This window comes from Electrophorus electricus, chromosome 8, assembly GCF_013358815.1.
Source record: "Electrophorus electricus isolate fEleEle1 chromosome 8, fEleEle1.pri, whole genome shotgun sequence".
Lineage (NCBI taxonomy): Eukaryota > Metazoa > Chordata > Actinopteri > Gymnotiformes > Gymnotidae > Electrophorus > Electrophorus electricus.
Window position 1 is genome coordinate 9,124,349 of NC_049542.1, and position 18,646 is coordinate 9,142,994.

At 39.5% G+C, this 18,646-nt stretch overlaps 1 protein-coding gene across 2 annotated transcripts; it reads left to right on the forward strand.

Annotated features, from left to right (window-relative positions):
* Positions 1-418: 418 nt before the first annotated feature.
* Positions 419-18,296, forward strand: mia3 (MIA SH3 domain ER export factor 3). Of its 2 annotated transcripts, XM_027001443.2 has the most exons (28): positions 419-594; positions 1,426-1,559; positions 1,959-2,045; positions 4,391-7,499; positions 8,193-8,486; positions 8,559-8,695; positions 10,007-10,138; positions 10,226-10,247; positions 10,362-10,450; positions 10,560-10,637; positions 11,450-11,560; positions 11,664-11,735; positions 11,901-12,005; positions 12,088-12,210; positions 12,314-12,413; positions 12,510-12,565; positions 12,662-12,752; positions 12,832-12,970; positions 13,276-13,438; positions 13,580-13,615; positions 13,713-13,780; positions 13,857-13,948; positions 14,191-14,304; positions 15,544-15,609; positions 15,715-15,761; positions 15,924-15,989; positions 16,459-16,744; positions 16,823-18,296. In XM_027001443.2, exons 1-28 carry the CDS (start codon positions 474-476, stop codon positions 17,143-17,145), a joined length of 6,261 nt encoding a protein of 2,086 aa, XP_026857244.2. In that variant the 5' UTR covers positions 419-473; the 3' UTR covers positions 17,146-18,296. The 2 variants fall into 2 exon arrangements, with proteins under 2 accessions (XP_026857244.2, XP_026857253.2); XM_027001452.2 differs by lacking the exon at positions 15,924-15,989.
* Positions 18,297-18,646: the final 350 nt, after the last annotated feature.

The following is an 18,646-nucleotide window of genomic DNA, read 5'->3' on the forward strand; positions in this document are numbered from 1 at the left end:
GTAAACACCTCAAAATGTTGATAAGGGGGAGTTTGCAAGAAGCAGTATCAGGTCTTCATCCCCAGGCAATCTTCCCAATGCATCCTAACTCCTACTTTGAATTTGCAGTTATCTGGTCCTGCAATTTATAAAAATACGTGAGTTCCAAATGCAGCTCATTCTTTATAATGTAGGTGGTAGGGGATGTTTTAACCATTACAACGTACGTTAATTGCCACTTGGGAAATATTCCGAAATGAGCTTCATTTGCCATTAACTAGTCACGAGACAGATAATAATCAAACAAAAGTCTAATGTGACTATGTCTCTTTAAAATTTTCCGGATTTTCTGTAACATGACTCTCCGTTTTTTTTCGCCTCCTAGGCTTGTGCCTCTTCGTTACGGGGGCCTCCCTAGCAGAACTGCTGACGTGTCGGCTTGGCTTGTTGTTCCTATGCTTAGGCAGCCTGCTGCCCTGGAATAACTTGCCAGCATGGCTGGAATCATTTCACATTTTTATCTTTTTATTGCGTTTTTCCATGTATGTTTATCAGAAACGTCGTTGGACCGGCGGTTTTCCAACTTAAAAAGATGTGCTGACGTGGAATGTAGTAGTAAGTAGCTAGTTAACAGATGTCGGGTTAACTTTTAGCTAGCGTGCTAGCTTGTTAGCTAGCATAGCTAGCGCTGATGCTGAAAAGGCGTCTATTGAACTGGCTCAGTGACAGCTGCTATCGCATTTTGTCGAAGTACAGCAGTTTATCTTCCAAGCGAATTGTTAGTCTATAAAATTGTATATTAGTGGTAGTTGTTTCGGGTATCTCGTTTTATAAGGAGTAGTTAAAGATTTACCTAGCAACAACTAACCTAACACCGTTGGAGCATCTATCTTATCTTAGGCTATTAAAGAAGCTCCCTGCTCAGACTAGGGAGTTGTTGACTACATTATCCGGTTCTGAATTTGTTCCTGAGAAGAAAATACAGATTTCTCTTTATAGCTTAGTTTAGCGTTTAAACGTTGTAGCTGGGGACGAAGACCTGATACTGTTATCTTGCTGTCGTAACCTGCGACAGACAGCTGATCGGGATTCTGACTCGCTAGCTAACCCGCTATATAACCACTAGCTTTATTATTGCCTGATTTGGCAAGTCCTTGAGCTAACACTCGTTACAGCTCTGCAATTGAGTTGTGCCTTATGTTAGCTAGCTGTCTTACGAATTAATAATCGTTTATGAAGCACCAATATAAAATGTGATTTTCCGTGCTGATAATTAAAAAATTGGTAATCCAAAATGTGCGGTCATCACTTTTCACTCTCTTAATCTGATATCTGATTTATTAGATTTTCTACAAAGCTTCCCAGGCCTACCAGTAATAAAGTAACTTACCATATAAATGAGTAGAAAAACATTTTCATCCTAAAGTGTTTTCATTCTTCTTTTAGTGCTTCTTTGTCGGGGGAAAGCAGCCAGGGATTTCTCTGGACCAGACTGTCGATTTCTGTCTTTTAAAAAAGGAGAAACTATATATGTGTACTATAAACTCTCAGGGCAGAGGTCGGACATGTGGGCGGGAAGTGTGAGTATGAATGTTAATGATTACCTGTAGTTGCTGGAGATCAATATCTAACAGAATCCGACCATCATGAAATTGTGCAGATAACTCTGAATTACATATTGGGGTTCTCTTGTAAATAAGTTGGATTTGTCTAAAGATGACAAAATATTAAATGCAGAAAATAATGTTTCTGAAAAGCTCTGGTCATTGTGCAATGGTTGTATAATGTTTAGCCTGACCTCTGATAGTAAAGATCAAATGAACTGTATGATAACTGGGCCTAGGATAAGCCTGAAGCTCAAAGATATATTTTATATTCTGATGAAGTCAGTGTTATACATATGAGAAGATGAAACCATACATAAATGTACAAGATCAATATTGCTTGAGAATATCTCCCCCTTCACCCTTTTTCTGTAGGTTGGTAGTTACTTTGGCTATTTCCCAAAGGACTTTCTTAACATCAATCATATATATACTGAAGAAGAAATAGAAGTACCTGCAGCGGTAAGTGTATTGTTTTGGTGACATCCATTCATATACTTGGGTGTGACTAGGTCTGTTTTACATGCGATAACCTGTTAGTTTCAAATGTTTTATGAAATTCTTAATGCCCAATGGCCAGTATGGTAACAATAGGGTTGGGCTTGGTTGTTTGATTTATTTTGTCATTTGCTCAATTAAAAAAAAAAATCTGCTTTAAAATGTTCAGAAGTCGCACAGGTCAATATGTTTTACCTCTAATGTATTTTATCAAATTAAGTTACATAAATCCCTGACCACTAATTTTAACAATTGCTGACAACTGTACATTTTTTAGATGTGAATCTCCTCATGGACCTGAATTGCAACTCATATACTCACTCATGTTTAGCTGATATTGTCCACAAAGCAGCACTACTGGTACTCAAGTAACTTTTATATTTGCTTTGGATACAACAGGATGTCTTTTTGCAGTCCTAATCAGTATTTACTTAATTCTATTCATAATTCTATTCAGCAAAAGGGCCTAATCAAACCATGTTCACAAGTACAGACTTTTTTTTTTTGATGATGCTGCTTTCAGTACCAAAAACAACTGTTATCTAAATTCATTCTAAAATACTAACTTGAGAAGACCATCATAATGATATAAAGTTGCCATTTAGAATGGCTACTTAGGTAGGGCTTGTTGGTCCTAAATTCAATATTTGCATAAGTATAATACACTGCCTGGCCAAAAAAAAAGGTCACCACCTGGATTCAACTAAGCAAATAGGTAAGAGCCTCCCATTGGATAATTACTGAATGGGTGATTGTTTCAGCTGGCAACAAGTTATTTAACCCTAACTGATGCAGTGAGTAGCTTCTCATTTGTTGAACAGCCATGTCGAAAGACATATCCTGTGGTTGTGGAAAAGATGTTAATCTGTTTCAGAAGGGTTAAATTATTGGCATCCATCAAGCAGAGGAAATATCTAAAGAGATTGCTGAAACTACTAAAATGGGGTTAAGAACTGTCCAACGCATTATTAAAAAGTGGAAAGACAGTGGGGAAACATCATCTTCGAGGAAGGAATCTGGTGGGAAAAAATCTTGAATGCTCGTGATCGGTGATCACTTAAAGGTGTGGTGAAATCAAATTGTAGAAAAACAACAGTAGAACTCGGATATGTTTAATAGTGAAAGTAAGGGCATTTCCACGCGCACAGTGCGAAGGGAACTCAAGGGATTGGGAATAAACAGCTGTGTAGCCTTAAGAAAACCACTTGGCAGTGAGGCTAACTTGAAAAAACGGCTTCAATTTGCTAGGGAGCATAAAGATTGGACTCTGGAGCAATGGAAGAAGGTCTGATGAGTACAGATTTACCCTTTTCTGGAGTGATGGGCGCATCATGGTAAGAAGAGAGGCAGCTGAAGTGATGCACCCATCATGCCTAGTGCCTACTGTACAAGCCTGTGGGGGCAGCGCTATGATCTTGGGTTGCTGCAATTGGTCAGGTCTAGGTTCAGCAATGTTATGTGCCCAAAGAATGAGGCCAGCTGACTACCTGAATATACTGAATGACCAGGTTATTTCATCAATGGATTTTTTTCTTCACTGATGGTATAGGCATATTCCAAGATGCCAATTCCATGCCAGGATTCATCAGGCTCAAATTGTGAAAGAGTGATTCGGGGAGCATGAGACATCATTTTCACACATGGATTGGCCACCACAGAGTCCAGACCTGAACCCCATTGAGAATCTTTGGGATGTGCTGGAGTAGACTTTGCACAGTGGTCCAAATCTGTCATCATCAGTACAAGATCTTGGGGGGGGGGGGGGAATTAATGCAACTCTGGACAGAAATAAATGTAACATTGCAGAAGCTTGTGGAAATATGCAACAGCGAATGCATGCCGTAATCAAAGCTAAAGGCGGTCCAATGAAATAGTGTGTGACCTTTTTTTGGCCAGACAGTGTATATCTGACACAATAAGTAACAATGATTTAGTATGCTCATTAACCTGATACCAAAGAGTGCGGCATCTGTATGTTGAGCTAATTTGCAAACTTGTTTGAAATGGAAAGATGGGTAGATTCCTTTGTCATTGCAAGAGTACAATGAAATTAAGTCATTAAAATAAAATTAAATTAAAATGTGAGTCCACGGAATAGACTTGTGGATTTGCAAGATGTGACTTCTAAGACTTTCAAGCCTACTAAGATCATAAATATTTGAACAAAATAGCTTCTATATTTTTATCTTGCAGGGTGGTGGTGGGGGGGTATCCAATGTGGGTACTTTATCGGAGTGAGGCTTCATATCAAGGACACTAGTCTTATTTAAGCATTTTGGTAGTAATATTTTTCTTTCAATGTTTTTCAGGAAACGGACTTTGTCTGCTTTGACACTGGACAAGACAAATTTGAAAGCTATAATATTGATTTGTTATTAAACAGCTCATTGTTATTAAATAAAAGTGATGAACAAAATGAGGAGCGAGAAGAAATGGCTACAAATAAAAATGCTGGGATTACTGCTAAAGATGTGGAGACATTCCTGGATGAGTCTCTTATTGATACAGATGCCATGAACTTTAAAGATTCTGAACCATTGTATAAAGAAAGTAAAGATGTGCAGGCAGATTATACAGAAGATGTCAATGATTTGGAACCTGCTGGACCTCAACTGCCATTAGAAACGGCAGCTTCAGATACAAAGGATAAAATGTCTCTCATAAAAGACACTGCTGAAAGCCAAGAGCAGAGTGTTCAAGGTGCAGATCTGGAGGAAACTTTAACCAAAGACATTGCAGATGAGCTTTTACCTAAAGATGCTGGTGTTTTACAGAAAAGTGACCCTGTCACACAGGTGGAAGCCATGCCTGAATTAAAAACGACTCTAGGCACAACATTTGATGCTGTTGTTTCTGATAATGAAGACACATGGAAAGTAACCCCCTCTTACAATGAAGAGGAAAGCAACAAATTAGTTGACCAACCCAGTGAACAACTAGAAGAAGGTCAGAAGGAGCCAGCCCTGCTTTCTTTGGCTGATCCGGCTGAGTCAAAGGGTGAAGATATTTCATTTCAGCCAACAGCAGCGTTACAGATAGAAGCCACAAAGGCAACCAAGGACATGTGGTCATCTTTAGGAGACACTGTTTTTAAAATTGTAAGTGGAGGTGAGAGAACTGATCTACCTGATGACAATGATGATGAGGAGGAGGAGGAGGAGGAAGAGGATGAGGAGGATACTGAGACAGACAAAACTGAGAATAAGGCACTTCAGGTTCAGGACTCAGAAACAACCGAAGAAACAGATGAAATAAAAGACTCCAACAGTGATTTTGGGAAGGAGGACTCTATTACATCAAATGCCACTCAATATATTGAAATGCCTGAGCAGGACTCCAAAATATTAAAATATGACAATGAAGCAGAAGAGATTGAAAGCAATGACAAATCAGAACTCTCAGAAAATACTTTAGATTTGGATAAGACAGAGAGTGAGAATAATGAAAAATCAGAACTATCAGAAAATACCTTATATTTGGAAGAAACAGAGAATGAAAACAATGAAAAATCTGAGCTCTCAAAAAAGAATATAAATTTGGATAAGGCAGAGATTGAGAACAATGAAAAATCAGAACTCTCAGAAAATACTTTAGATTTGGATAAGACAAAGAGTGAGAACGATGAAAAATCAGAACTCTCAGAAAATAGGTTAGATTTGGATGAAACAGAGAATGAAAACAATGAAAAATCTGAGCTCTCAAAAAAGAATATAAATTTGGATAAGGCAGAGATTGAGAACAATGAAAAATCAGAACTCTCAGAAAATACTTTAGACTTGCATGAGACAGAGAATGAAAACAATGAAAAATCTGAGCTCTCAAAAAAGAATATAAATTTGGATAAGGCTGAGGTTGAGAACAATGAAAAATCAGAACTCTCAGAAAATACTTTAGACTTGGATGAGACAGAGAATGAAAACAATGAAAAATCTGAGCTCTCAAAAAAGAATATAAATTTGGATAAGGCAGAGGTTGAAAACAATGAAAAATCAGAACTCTCAGAAAATACTTTAAATTTTGATGAAACAGAGAATGAGAATGAAAAATCTGAGCTTTCAAAAAAGAATATAAATTTGGATAACGCAGAGATTGAGAGCAATGAAAAATCAGAATTCTCAGAAAATACTTTAGATTTGGATGAGACAGAGAATGAGAACAAAAAATCTGAGCTTTCAAAAAAGTCTTTACATTTGGATAACGCAGAGATTGAGAACAATGACAAATATAGACTCTCAGAAAATACTTTAGATTTAGATGAGATAGAGAATGAGAGAAATGAAAAATCTGAGCTCTTAAAAAATAATTTAGATTTAAATGAAAGAGAGATTGAGAACAAGGAGAAATCTGAACTTTCAAAAAAGACATTAGAAATGGATGAGGTACCTGCTGATGCTGAATCTGAACTTGACACTCAACCATATAATTTAGAAGATAAGAAACCAATGCTGGACAAACCAGTTACAGAAGAGGCAGTAACAAACAACATGGAGTTACACAAACCTGAGGATCTCTCCAAAGCACATGCTCGAAATTCACCACAGTTTGATGCAAAGAGAGATGAACAGATTGACAGAGTGGAAAATGACGACCATTTATTTGAAGACACACTGAAAACAGAAAGTAAACCTGAACCCGAAGACGATCTTGATGCTTATGAAGAGAATGAAGATATTGACGAGTTACTAGAGGATGAAAATGCTTTATACTCCACCAAAACTGAGTTCACAAATGAGGTAGAAGAATCTATGGAAAACAGCAAAGTTGAAACTGAACTAGAAGACACAAAATTGGCCCATCCTAAACAACCTGCTGTACCCCAAAAAACAAATGAAAGCACACAAAAACAAACTAGTGAACATATGAATGCAAGTGTGGTAACATCTTTGGACATGTCAGTGCCAGCATATGATGAAGAAGCTGATACACAGTCTACTGAGGTTGATGATGCAGATAAAATTAAACAGGATACTACTCCCAGTGAAGAACCTGAGTACCGAGACAGTGTGCTGAGACTCACACTGTTAAGAGACCACTTTAAGGATGATGATATGGAACGTCTTCAGCGGTACCTGGACCTGAAAGACCTCTTCAAAATTGAAGCTATGTTCACTGAGTTGGATCAGAAGCTAAGGTCGACCTTAGAGTCTGACTCAGAGACTGGTGATGACAGGGAAAAGAAACTGGAGAGCATCTTTGAGGCTTCTGACACCACCATACTTGATAACATAGAGATAATGCTGGATGCCCGGAAGCAGAAGGCTCAGGACCGTGGTCAACAGATCAGCCTAAACATGTCTGATGATGAAGCTGCCATCTTGGATGATTTTCAGGAGTTTATTTTCTATTTGTACCAGAAACATTCTGCAGTCAGTGACAGTGTCCCATTGGTTGAGGAGGGCCATGCTCACTCTGAAATGGGTAAGGCATGTCCTCAGAGTTGACTTAGCTTTAATTACACTTGAATTACAAGGTAATTTTGTATCATGACTGCTCTGATATAGGAGAGCAAAGACTAGTCCTGCCAACATCATGTAAACTAGCCTAGAAATAGGTATGTGTAACACCCCCTCTCGCATTGCTCTATTTTTTTGTGGCTGCCGGTCTTTTTCATAGCATAATAAGCTGCAGGCAGCATACATCATGTTACTGGAGCCTGCCATCTTCAGGTTTAGAGAACTCTGTTGCCAAAAGTGAAATGCACAATTGATCTATTTGTGGAATTTACATACCCTTTGTGTTTTGTTTTAACAAACAGCATGCATAATAGCATATATAAACTCTCATGTTAACTTGGGGCATATTGTTAGGGCCAGACATCTCTTATTTGAGTCCTGCATGTTGCATAAAAACTGCTTTCCACATTGATAGGAAAAGGGAGCACAGTCTGAATTGGAAGCTGTGAATTTGTTGATCGACTGAGCAACCTTTTTAAAGATTTGGGGAACGTAGCAGATATACGTGGGTGGGTGGGTGTGTGTTTCATGTTTTCCAGTGCATTAGAAAACTAATCCTGAGCAGATGCTTGAACTAAATCATAACTACAAGTTTTGTTAGCATATGCATCATAGAAAAATAAGGCATAGATGATCATAGCAGCATGTTGTGTTTCAGAGAATCTGCTTGCATCTGAAGAGGAGGAGGATGCAGCCAAAAATATCCATATTTCTGAGGTTACTGAAACTCCCAAGGTCCATGAACAATCTAACAAGATTTCCAGTGTAAATGTTCAGGAGGACAACAACTATAGCCAAGACATGAGTCTTGAGGAGGATGGCGGCCATTTCAATAAAAATAAAGACATTCAATTAGACTTTAAAGAGAGAGAGGAGATTCAGAGAGGACCACAAGCTATTTTGGAGAATCCTGTGGACGTAGCATTTGGCTTTGAGATGGAGCCATCTTCAGGTTTGTTTGTTTATTTATAATCATGTTATAACTGACTTTTTTAATCTAATATTTTGTATTTGTAATTTTCAGGTTCATTGGGGTCTCCAAGGGCCTCTGATTTCTGTGACAATAATGCCAACTATGACCAAGCAAGTGCATCAATCTCAGAACGCCTTTGGGAGTTGGTTGTTCTTGGCTTTGGATTTCTTGGATTGTATTCAGAAACTGTGAGTAAAAATGTTATGGTACTCTGTTTATTTTTACATGGCCAGGCATTTCTGTACTTTAAGAATTGTTTGGAATTGTAAGTAAGAGGAAATGTGAGACGTTTGGCTATTGGCTATTGTTAGGTCGCAGCTGTGACGTATGTTGTGATGTCAAAATTTTGTTCCAATGTTGACGTGTTATAAAGTGCAGGTTGAAGTACAGGCTTTCGTTTGGCAGGCCAACGTGTTTTGTTTGTTTGTTTGTTTTTAACAGTTGGCGTAGACGTATTATATGAACTATTTAGATTGTCTTGATTAGTGTTAGTGAAGAATAACTTGCGATTAAGTTACGTTTTAATGGTCTGTGACAGGATAACCTTTAGCAGCTAAACTAGCCAGCTTCCTATTTGGCTAGATAGCCTAACTGTTTAGTTTCAGCGTTTGATATGACGGGACTTAGCTAGCTAGCAGTCCGCCATTTAGCCAGTGTCAGTGTATATGAGCGTCTAAATCAGTTTCAAGCGACAGAAGTGGCATGGATTCGGAAGTGATCCATACTTCTAACCCGTCCGGAGTACTTAACCAGTGGACTAATATAGACGTCGTTTTTCTGTCGGGTTTTCAGGAAGTAAGGTGGCATGTTTTCTAGTTAGCTAGCAAGCTAGCTAGGTTAGCTACCTATCTCGGACAGCTAGTTAAACATAACACCGCTATTAGCAATAATTCAACCCTGCTTGAGGAAACACATATTTGTAGCTGGAATAGTTTCCCGATGAATAAAACAACCATTCAGCTAGCCATCTGTCTGGCGTTATGTTTAGCTTCAGAATGTCCATGGCAAATGTGTTTCCGCATTACGATTGAGTCTCGTCTAATATGTATATTTAGGCGTAATTTACCAATACTTGTTGCACTGATGTAAAATGGCTAAAATAAGTAATCCACGACCACACAATGGAATTAGATTTGAGTGCACCGGGGTTAAAAACATTGGGAACTCTAGCTAATCTTTGGATAACCAGTTTATACATTTGCAGTTGCAAAGGACCCTTGCCAAAGGATCAAAAATCTTTTATAAATATTGCAATCTTACAGTATTCCCTTGTGTTCTTTTTAAATTATTTTATGATTTTGGTGATTTTAGAATTTGATAGCTAGTCTAGCCTTTTTGGTTAAAAGTAAAAAACAAATACACAGTCTAAAAATAAATCAATGTTATAGTAAAGAGTATTGTAATTAGTTGAATTTTATATGTTGCCTAACATTAATATTCACCTTCTTTAGAAGTTAATGTTTTTAAAGGTTACTTTATCTTTGTGGGTCTTCTTCTAGCTGATTGCTGCCCTGCCAGAGGAATGGCAGCCAGGACCCACGTTCCACGGACTTCCCTGGAAGCCTGTGGTTGTAACGGCTATTGTTGGAATCCTCACTGCTCTAATGTTGATCTGGAGGACTGTTCTTGCTGTGAGATGTTCTTTTAATGTCATTATTATTCTCGTTCTATTCTGACAGATGATGACCCCTAACCTACTTGCTCTCTCTTAACCCTAGGTCAAAAGCAGAACATACCTATGTAAGTGTCTCCTCATCTTCTGTATGTAGTAGTTCTTGCATCATACTTTTGCCATTATATCCCAACTTCTTGCCTATTGTCTTATGCCAGATCTTTTTTTTTCTTGTTTGCTAGTAACTGAAAAGCAGCTTTCAGAGAGGATCCGACAGCTTGTTCGTGAGAAATCCGATGTCCTCCTCGAAATAACTGAACTGAACAATACGGTAAAATTATGGTGACCTTTTCTTTCAAATCAAGAGTTTTGGCTACTGAGGGTCAATAGAGATTTAGTAAATTGAGATTTTATCAATTTTGCTTTTTTGTCATTTTTAGATCAAGCAACATGAGGAAAAGCTGAAGGATTCAGAAAAATCCCAGTCTTCTATGCAGGAGCAATATGAAGACCTTAAGGTTAATCCTCAAATAATTCTTGTTGGATGTGGCAGTGAGTCAGCCTAAACTTGGTCCAATTAAATCCAATCAAATTTAGTTATATAGCGCTTTTTACAACAGATGTCACAAAGTAGCTTTGTGGACAAATGTCCAAGTCCAAGCCCACAGTGAACAAGCCAAGGGTGACAGTGGCAAGGAAAAACTCCCTAGAGCATGAGGAAGAAACCTTGAGAGGAACCAAGACTCAAAGGGGGGCATCCTCCTCTGAACAGTAATAGTTACCACAATAGTAACAATTTTAAGAGAAAAATAAATAGTAATAAAATGGAAAAAGCGATTAATGTCTTAGTCTGGTCCCAATGGTGTGCGTGTGTCTGAAACCCATCCCACACAAGAACGTTCATAAGGGGCAATGGAGAAGTAGTTGGCTGGAGTGGAGGTGTGGTGGGCTGGAGACAGGGGTCATCAGGGGGATGTGGGAGTAGCTATGGCAGCTGAGACAGGTTGAGGGTCAGTGACATTGACATCAGTGGTAGGTGTACCTTGGCAGAAAGAGAGAATAGTTTATTAGGCATGTCCAGGTACGAAGTTGTGTAATTTAGGGAACTGTAATGTGCAAAGGTTTTATTATGGCAGCACAGCTAAAAGGATAGAGCCAGAAGGAACCAGAGGCATTAGGGCACCTTGAAACATCAGCACTGCCGCTCTCAATCGACAAACGTGCATGTTATTTTTGCAGCATATCCTGTACTACCACAAATGTGATGTAAATGTAGTCAGTGTCATATTTAGTCATTTAACTTCCTACCCACACTTCTTCTGCTCTGCAGGTACATTATGAAGAGCTCAGTAGACAGAGGGAGGAGCTGTCAGTTACTATTTCTCATCTTGGCCAGAAAATTTCAGATACACAGGAAGAGAAGAAAACTCTGAACGAAAAGGTATTTTTTGTTTTCCCTCTGCTTTTGAAAAACATTTCTCTGCTTTTGGAAATAATTTTTGTAATTTAGAATTGTGAAAATTGTTTGTTCATTTTTAATAAAGGTGATCATAATGCGGCAGAGAATTGAGAAGTACCAGAATACACTAAAACTCTATGATGAGGAGCGTTCAAAGGTACGCTTCACAAATAAAATCTTGTATTCAGTAGTTTTGACCAGTGTCTCCACATTGAAGCTGGGTATATGACACCGGCATTTGAATCATGGTTCTCTTAACTTTGATATTACAGATATATATGAAAAGGAATCATTTTCTTCTGGTCTCTTATCAATGGTTTAGGTTCAGGTCCTTATGGATGAGGCTAAACTCAGGGAAGATGCCCTAAAAGCTCAGGTGTTCTCCTTTGAAAAGGACAATAGTGCCTTGAAGGAACAGAAGAAATCTGTAAGTAATGAGACCTGGTCAGATTTCCATGCAAGTTTAATTGCATACATGTCATGTCCTTTTATGTACTTTATCCATGCAGCTGTTGCGTGATGCCAACAATTGGCAAGAGAAACACGACAAGCTCAGTGAGGAGATCAGAGTGTACCATAAAACACGGAAAGATTTAGAGGACTCCCTTGTGCACAAAGAGAATGAAATTGATGTGAGTTCAGTTTCCATAAATTCCATCCTACGTGTCTTTAGAAAGCCATGATGGGCTGTTCTAGCCTCTGTAATTTAAAATGCACCATGTCTAAATATTGTAGGTTCTGTCCAGCTGCATTGCTGAGCTGAAGGGCTTTGAGGTGTGTGATGCTGTAGAGCTACAGAAGGGCGATGCTAAGTTAGCCAATGGGGAAACAGGTGGTGAGTGGTCTGTGATTTTGCACTTGGAAAACTGAATTATCTTTTTTGGGGGTGGGGATCTGTCCTACACTGATGTGTACCCTCTATTCCTTTCAGACAAGAAGGGTGACCCCATTAAATTGCGTCTCAAACAGATGATGGACGTCTCAAGGGTGAGCCTGTGTAGGGCTCACATTTATACAAAACTGACTTTTGTATATATTGAATTTTTTTTTAAAGGTTGATTGTTTCTTTTTTCCCCTCCTCAGATCAAGACCACTCTTTCTGTTATTGAGGATGAACGGAATCACTACTTGGAGAACTTTTTGGCAGAACAGAAAGCTAGACAAGAACTCGAAGGTATGTTCATTATTTTTTACTTGGGTGAATGTCGTGTTTGGTCCTAGGATTCTGTAACTAACACACTGCACTTTTCCAGGTCAATTTCAGAAGGTCGTACATGACCAAACAAATCTCAAAAATGAGAAGACCCACCTGGAAAGCCAATACAAGAACCTCCAACAGAGACTTGAAATTACAACTGAATTGTACCAACAGAAAGAAAATGCATTACAGCAGTAAGTGCCATCTGCAGATTTCTAAAGTTTGGTGTGCTACTTGTGAAGAATATAAATAAAGTAGCAGCACTGCAGGTTACCAGCTGCGGTACATTTTCATTCCGTATTGGTGTACATTTATGGGCTTTTAATAATGAGGACTAAAGGAAAGAATTACAATGAGCTGAAATAACAGTGAGTCACCAAATATGCAAAAATGAGCTGGACTGGGAAAGATTTTGTTGTGCAAGTCATTTCAGCATATACCATGTAACTTTGTATGGTAGTGGTGTCAGCACTGCTCAGTGTTTACACTCACCTCACAGGAAGCTGACCCAGGAGGAGCTGGAGAGGCGTGAGAAGGAGACCAAGCTCTCTGAGGTGGATGGCCGGGCCTTGCAGGCTGAAGAGGAGCTGAGCAGCCTCAGACAGAAAGTGAAGGACATGCAGGAAGAAATGCAGCAAAATGAGCGAACCCTAAAGGCGGAGGTGAGGCACCTGTTTGGTTTTGGGTCTTCTGCTATCTTCTTCCATGTGGTTAAGATGTTGGCCCATCCCATTCTTTGCCATGGAATGTTATACAAATGTGATGTACTAATATTTGTCCAATTTATATATATATTTTAATAGATTGCCGTCCAGGAAAAGAAAGCTCATGAGAACTGGGTAAGGTGTATAGATTAATGGTAAATTACAGAAGGCTGTATTACATTATCAGTGTATAATGTGTGTGTGTGTGTGTGTGTACATACACCCTCCGCAGTTAAAAGCTCGTACTTCTGAACGAGCTCTGATAGAAGAGAGGAGAGAGAGTGCCAACCTTCGTCAGAAGTAAGTGAATTTAGGTTTGTCAGAGTCTTGTGCAGTCTTGGTTGGTCTGATCTCATGAGCTGCATTTCTTCCTCAGGATTGTGGAATGCAGTGATAAAATGGCTGATTTAGAGCATGCACTGTATAAATCCGGACCTTCAGATCGCCACATAAATCCCCTGCGGATAGGTAGGCCACCCCCCCCAAATTCCTGTCTGCTTTTTAGTTCTTCGTCTCATTATTGTTTTGGACGTTACTTTTGTTACACTTCTTCTTGAGAGCTGTATGCTGTTTGTTGTTGCTTTCTGAAACCTGCTCCTTGAAGCAGTTTTGTTTTGTTCTAATTCACTTGCTGTATTCTAGTAATTGTTTTTAATCTGGTATGATTGATATGTTTGTTGGCAACATTGTGCTGGTATGATCTAAAACAGGTGATTCATATGGGCCATCCCCTGTGAGTGGGGGTGCTCCATCTCCACCTTTAATGATAGAAGCTCCTGGACGTCCCCCTTCTGCTCCTGTGGGGCGAAGAAATGAGCCATTTGGTGAGTTGGCTTGTCAGTGTCCCATCCTTTCTTCTTACCTCATTCCAGTTCACTCTGATCCCGGTCATGTCCCTCTTTCTTATTCGTCCTGCACATGCTGCCTTGCTGGATTATACATATTCTCTAATTGGTCTTTGTTTCATGTTTTTGCTTTTATGCACTTATAGCGTTTTCTTTATTTTCTTTTTCTAATGAGCATCATAAAATCTCAGATCTTTCCCACACATCACCCCGATTCTTTTTGCTTGACATCCTCTCTTCTCCACGTTGTCTTTTCTTGTTCCTAATGCAAGAATTATAGTATTTCTGCACATTTTTATATCACCATTTAGGCTTACTGGCATCAGTTCCTTCCTAATCTTATAGATGAAAATTTGCTAAATTAAATGTTTAATCATCAACAATTGATTATTCTTCCATTTCATTGGCTTAAAGGATTTCCATGTCATTTTACCATTTTTAAGTTGGCTGTCTAACTATAACAAATCTCATGGTTTAATTGCATGGTTTAGACAAGACAGTTAAGTAATGTAAGATTTTATAACTTCACTTAAGGTCCTGTGAGAATTGTAAATTATGCTTGCAGTTGCTTCTTGTGATATAGACCATCACTTAGGAAGCTTAATTGGGTGCTCTGGTTGCTATACCAGGGAGCTGGCTTTTTGTTCCCATGGTCAGAGCTCATATTTACCTCCTGATGGACTCAGGTGCGAGTGCTTGGTATGGTGGCTGCCTTCAGCCTTTTATACATTGTGTCTGAAGTGGGATTACAGTGAGGCCATCAGGAGCATGCCCCAGGTTGATGATCCCAACCCTGCTGTAAGGGGAGGGTGTAGCCCAGTGTGAGGACCCCTGATGAGGGGCATGGGTGTGGCCCTGTTGCAAATGGAAGTTGTGCACAGAGGGACATATGGACAGTGTTACGCAGAGGGGCATTCCCCAGAGGTGAAGGCACTGTGATGGAGACCGTCATTCTCCAAAGTGGAGGATGGTATAATGGAGACTGTCACTTTGGAAGGTTAAATGGGTGCTCTGGCTGCTACGCCAGGGAGCTGGCTCTTTGGTCCTGTGGTCACTTCCTGTCGGAACCGGGTTCGAGGCCTGGGTAGGCCTTCAGCCTTCAATATACATCTTTAATATGAATTTGAGAGAAATCCTATCCCAAGCTTGTCCGGTATTGAGATTGAAATACAGGTCCTGGCTGTCAGTTGACCACTGGTTCAACCTTTTCTCTGTCAGGTCCACGATCTACTCCTGACACTGGACGCTTCTCTGACCTTGGCCACCCGCTACAACCTCGACCAGGTATACAGCAACTTATTCAAGTGTCCCCTTATCAGATCAGTCACATATTAGGAAATATTTGGTTTCAAAAAGAGCTCACTTGAATCCATTTTGTTGTCCTTTTAGAAATGTTTGCCCCTCGCACATCGTCTCCTTGCGCGCAGGACAGCACGGTAAGTGTACTGATAGCACCAGATTTTTTTTAGGTCTTTGTGTATTTGCCCATATTGCCATTCATCTCAGTTTCAGTATGTACAGGGAAATGGGCTTTCCCCTTAGTCATTAAATGTATATTTCTTCCCCTTTATTCTCGTGGGTGTGTTTGCTAACAAAAGTTGACAGCCCAAGTAGAAGCAAAGACTGAGGCCTCAGAGCAGGCCTGCGCTGATACTACAGAGGCAGTGAGTATAGCATTAGGGTGCTGGAATATGAAAAGGGTGTATGGATGTATAGTCTATGCTTCTGCACAATAAAATTAAAAAAAAGCCCTATAGGAGGTTGCTGGTTTTGCACTACTTTTTGTGGATGCCCGGGTGAACTCACATAGCTGTTAACATACAATTGTACACCTGAAAGAAGTGGTATTGTTTTGCCTGGATTCTTTCTGCAGCACACCTAACAAACATTGTGTACTGGTTGTTCCTGTTCCCTCTGTCCGAACAATCCTTCATTTCTTTCTGTTCGCGGTGCATCTTCAATCACTGATACGTGTGGGATTCCTAACCAAACTCCAAACAGCTTAGGTGCATATGTGCATGGCTGAAGTTGTTTCCCTGAGCTCAGTTCAGTTTGTGGAAAGGAATAAAGTGAGCAGTCTCATGAAGAATCCTAATTTTTACTATTTCTTTATTTATTCAATTATTTTTTTAGTTTCAACTCTCGAAGTCCCAGAACCAAGGATTATTTCTACCATCACCTATCAGGGATTCTCCTGGCCCTGCTTCAAATCCCCCATCAAAGGCTTATGGCTCCCAACACATTGCTGGACCGCTTCCGCCTCCATCTAATGGACCACTTCCTCCAATGAGCCGCCCGCCCAATGGCCATCCACCCATAATTTCTTCTGGGCCACCTGATGCAAGGTTCAGACCACCTCACACAGACTCCTATGGGTCTCCACCTTTGCGCCCATTTGGACCTATCGCTCCAGCTTTTGGTAAGAAATGTTCACCCACTGCACTCTGAGCGCCTGAATAAGCACATTGCAGAAACTCACCCCTTCCACTCTTTTTAGCCCGAGGGCTGCCACTGAGAGAGCTCCCTCCTATGGGACCACCTCCACCACCGTTCGGTATGCATGACTTCCCGCCAGACTTTACCAGACCTCGTGATCTGCCATTCCCACGTCTGCCCTTCGCTCCTGGTTCTCTGCCACCCCCTGGAGCCATGGTCCCACCACCATTTGGTAGCCGTGAGCTGCGTGGACCCGTTCCATTGATGTCTCACCCCCCAAGGGGCAATGAGGACATCATACAGGCTACTGGTCATGCCACAGAAGGCCCATCGCAGCAGGGGGCTGCCCAGGACACAACCACCTCTGTAGTGGCTGAGCCTTAAGCTAGTAGCGATCACAAACCAGTAAAAAAGGCCACATGCCCACTACTGGACTTCATTATTTTTCTATGTTGAACAGCATTTGAAAACCCTTAAAAATAATTTCCACATTGATGCATCAAAAAAGTCAAATCATGCTCTACGTCATAGTATTTCAACCACATCTTGGTCAAGGGGACAAAGTTTTGCCACTCTTGGTCCAGGTTACTGTGCAATAACATTTTCTATTTTTTTTTAGGTGGTGGTGTTTATGATTTTTATTAGTTTTTTTCTTATGCTTTTCTTTGATTAGGTTGTGAAAAGGAAAATAAACTTTCCTATGGAAATGTTTTAAAATTTTTTGGATGAAAAAACAAAATTCGGCCATATTCTTATGCAGGTAATATCCACTACATATCCAGTGCTGTTGCTTCAGTGAATTGTTTAGGGTAATTGTGTGAAATTTTAGAAACCGAATAACTTATTTTAACACACTTCCTGATTTAACCAACTATTGCAGTTATGTGACGTCCCTGACTCGAAGAAATATCTGAAAAAGACCTCTGCCTGTTTTTCTCTATTAATGAACAAATGCTCCATTGATTTGTTGCCTTTGTTGATCAGAAATGGTGTAAATTGGACAATGCATTGAAAAGTTAAATCGCCAAAATGTCAACAAGGAATTATTCATCAGGTCATCTATTTTTGTAATGTTTAATTTAGCGTATTGTTCTTATGATTTCTTTTCCTAGTGAAAAGACACATACTTGCTGTCATATTGACAAAGTATTAGTACATTTCCCTCCCATTTCTGTGTGTACAGTAAAATTCATATGAATCAGAAAACAAATGCAGTGCAGTGTGCTGTAGGATTGAACTGAATGTGTCTGCATTTGATGCTGTTATGCTAGTTTATCTTTCAAACATATTCTTATACAGTACTTGCATAGCAGTGACATCACAGAATATTTCCTGTACCAGAACTGCAGAACTCATGGATTATATATGGAAAAATTTCTGGGTTGAACTTTCAAATTTCACTTACTGAGAGCATTGTTTTTCTTGTCCAAAACATTAAAGTAAATGTATTCAGGGAATTAGAAGTGTCTGTTGTTCAGAACAACTACTTGTAGTGAAATAGTATCAAATGATCAAATAAAAATGATTTGTTGTGATTATGTAGAATGTGTGCAATCCTAATGAAACTGAAGTGCTGAACAGAAGGTGTTTTTGATGCCGTATTTGCCCTGCAACTTTCTGCTGTAAGTCATAAATTTAGCTGAAATTACATTCTACTTAGTTTGATTCCAAAGAGTTACATACATGAATTTATAATATGAGGCTTTGCCTTTGTACTGCAGAATATAAACATTGCTAAATTAGTTTGATCCCTCTGCTATAAACTTTTCATGCTATTCTTGTTGAACTCAATTTTCTTCCCATGGCATTATGTCCACAGGTGGGTGCAGTACATATACAAACACATATTCAGTTACTTGCTGTGTAGCACTCAGCGATATATTTC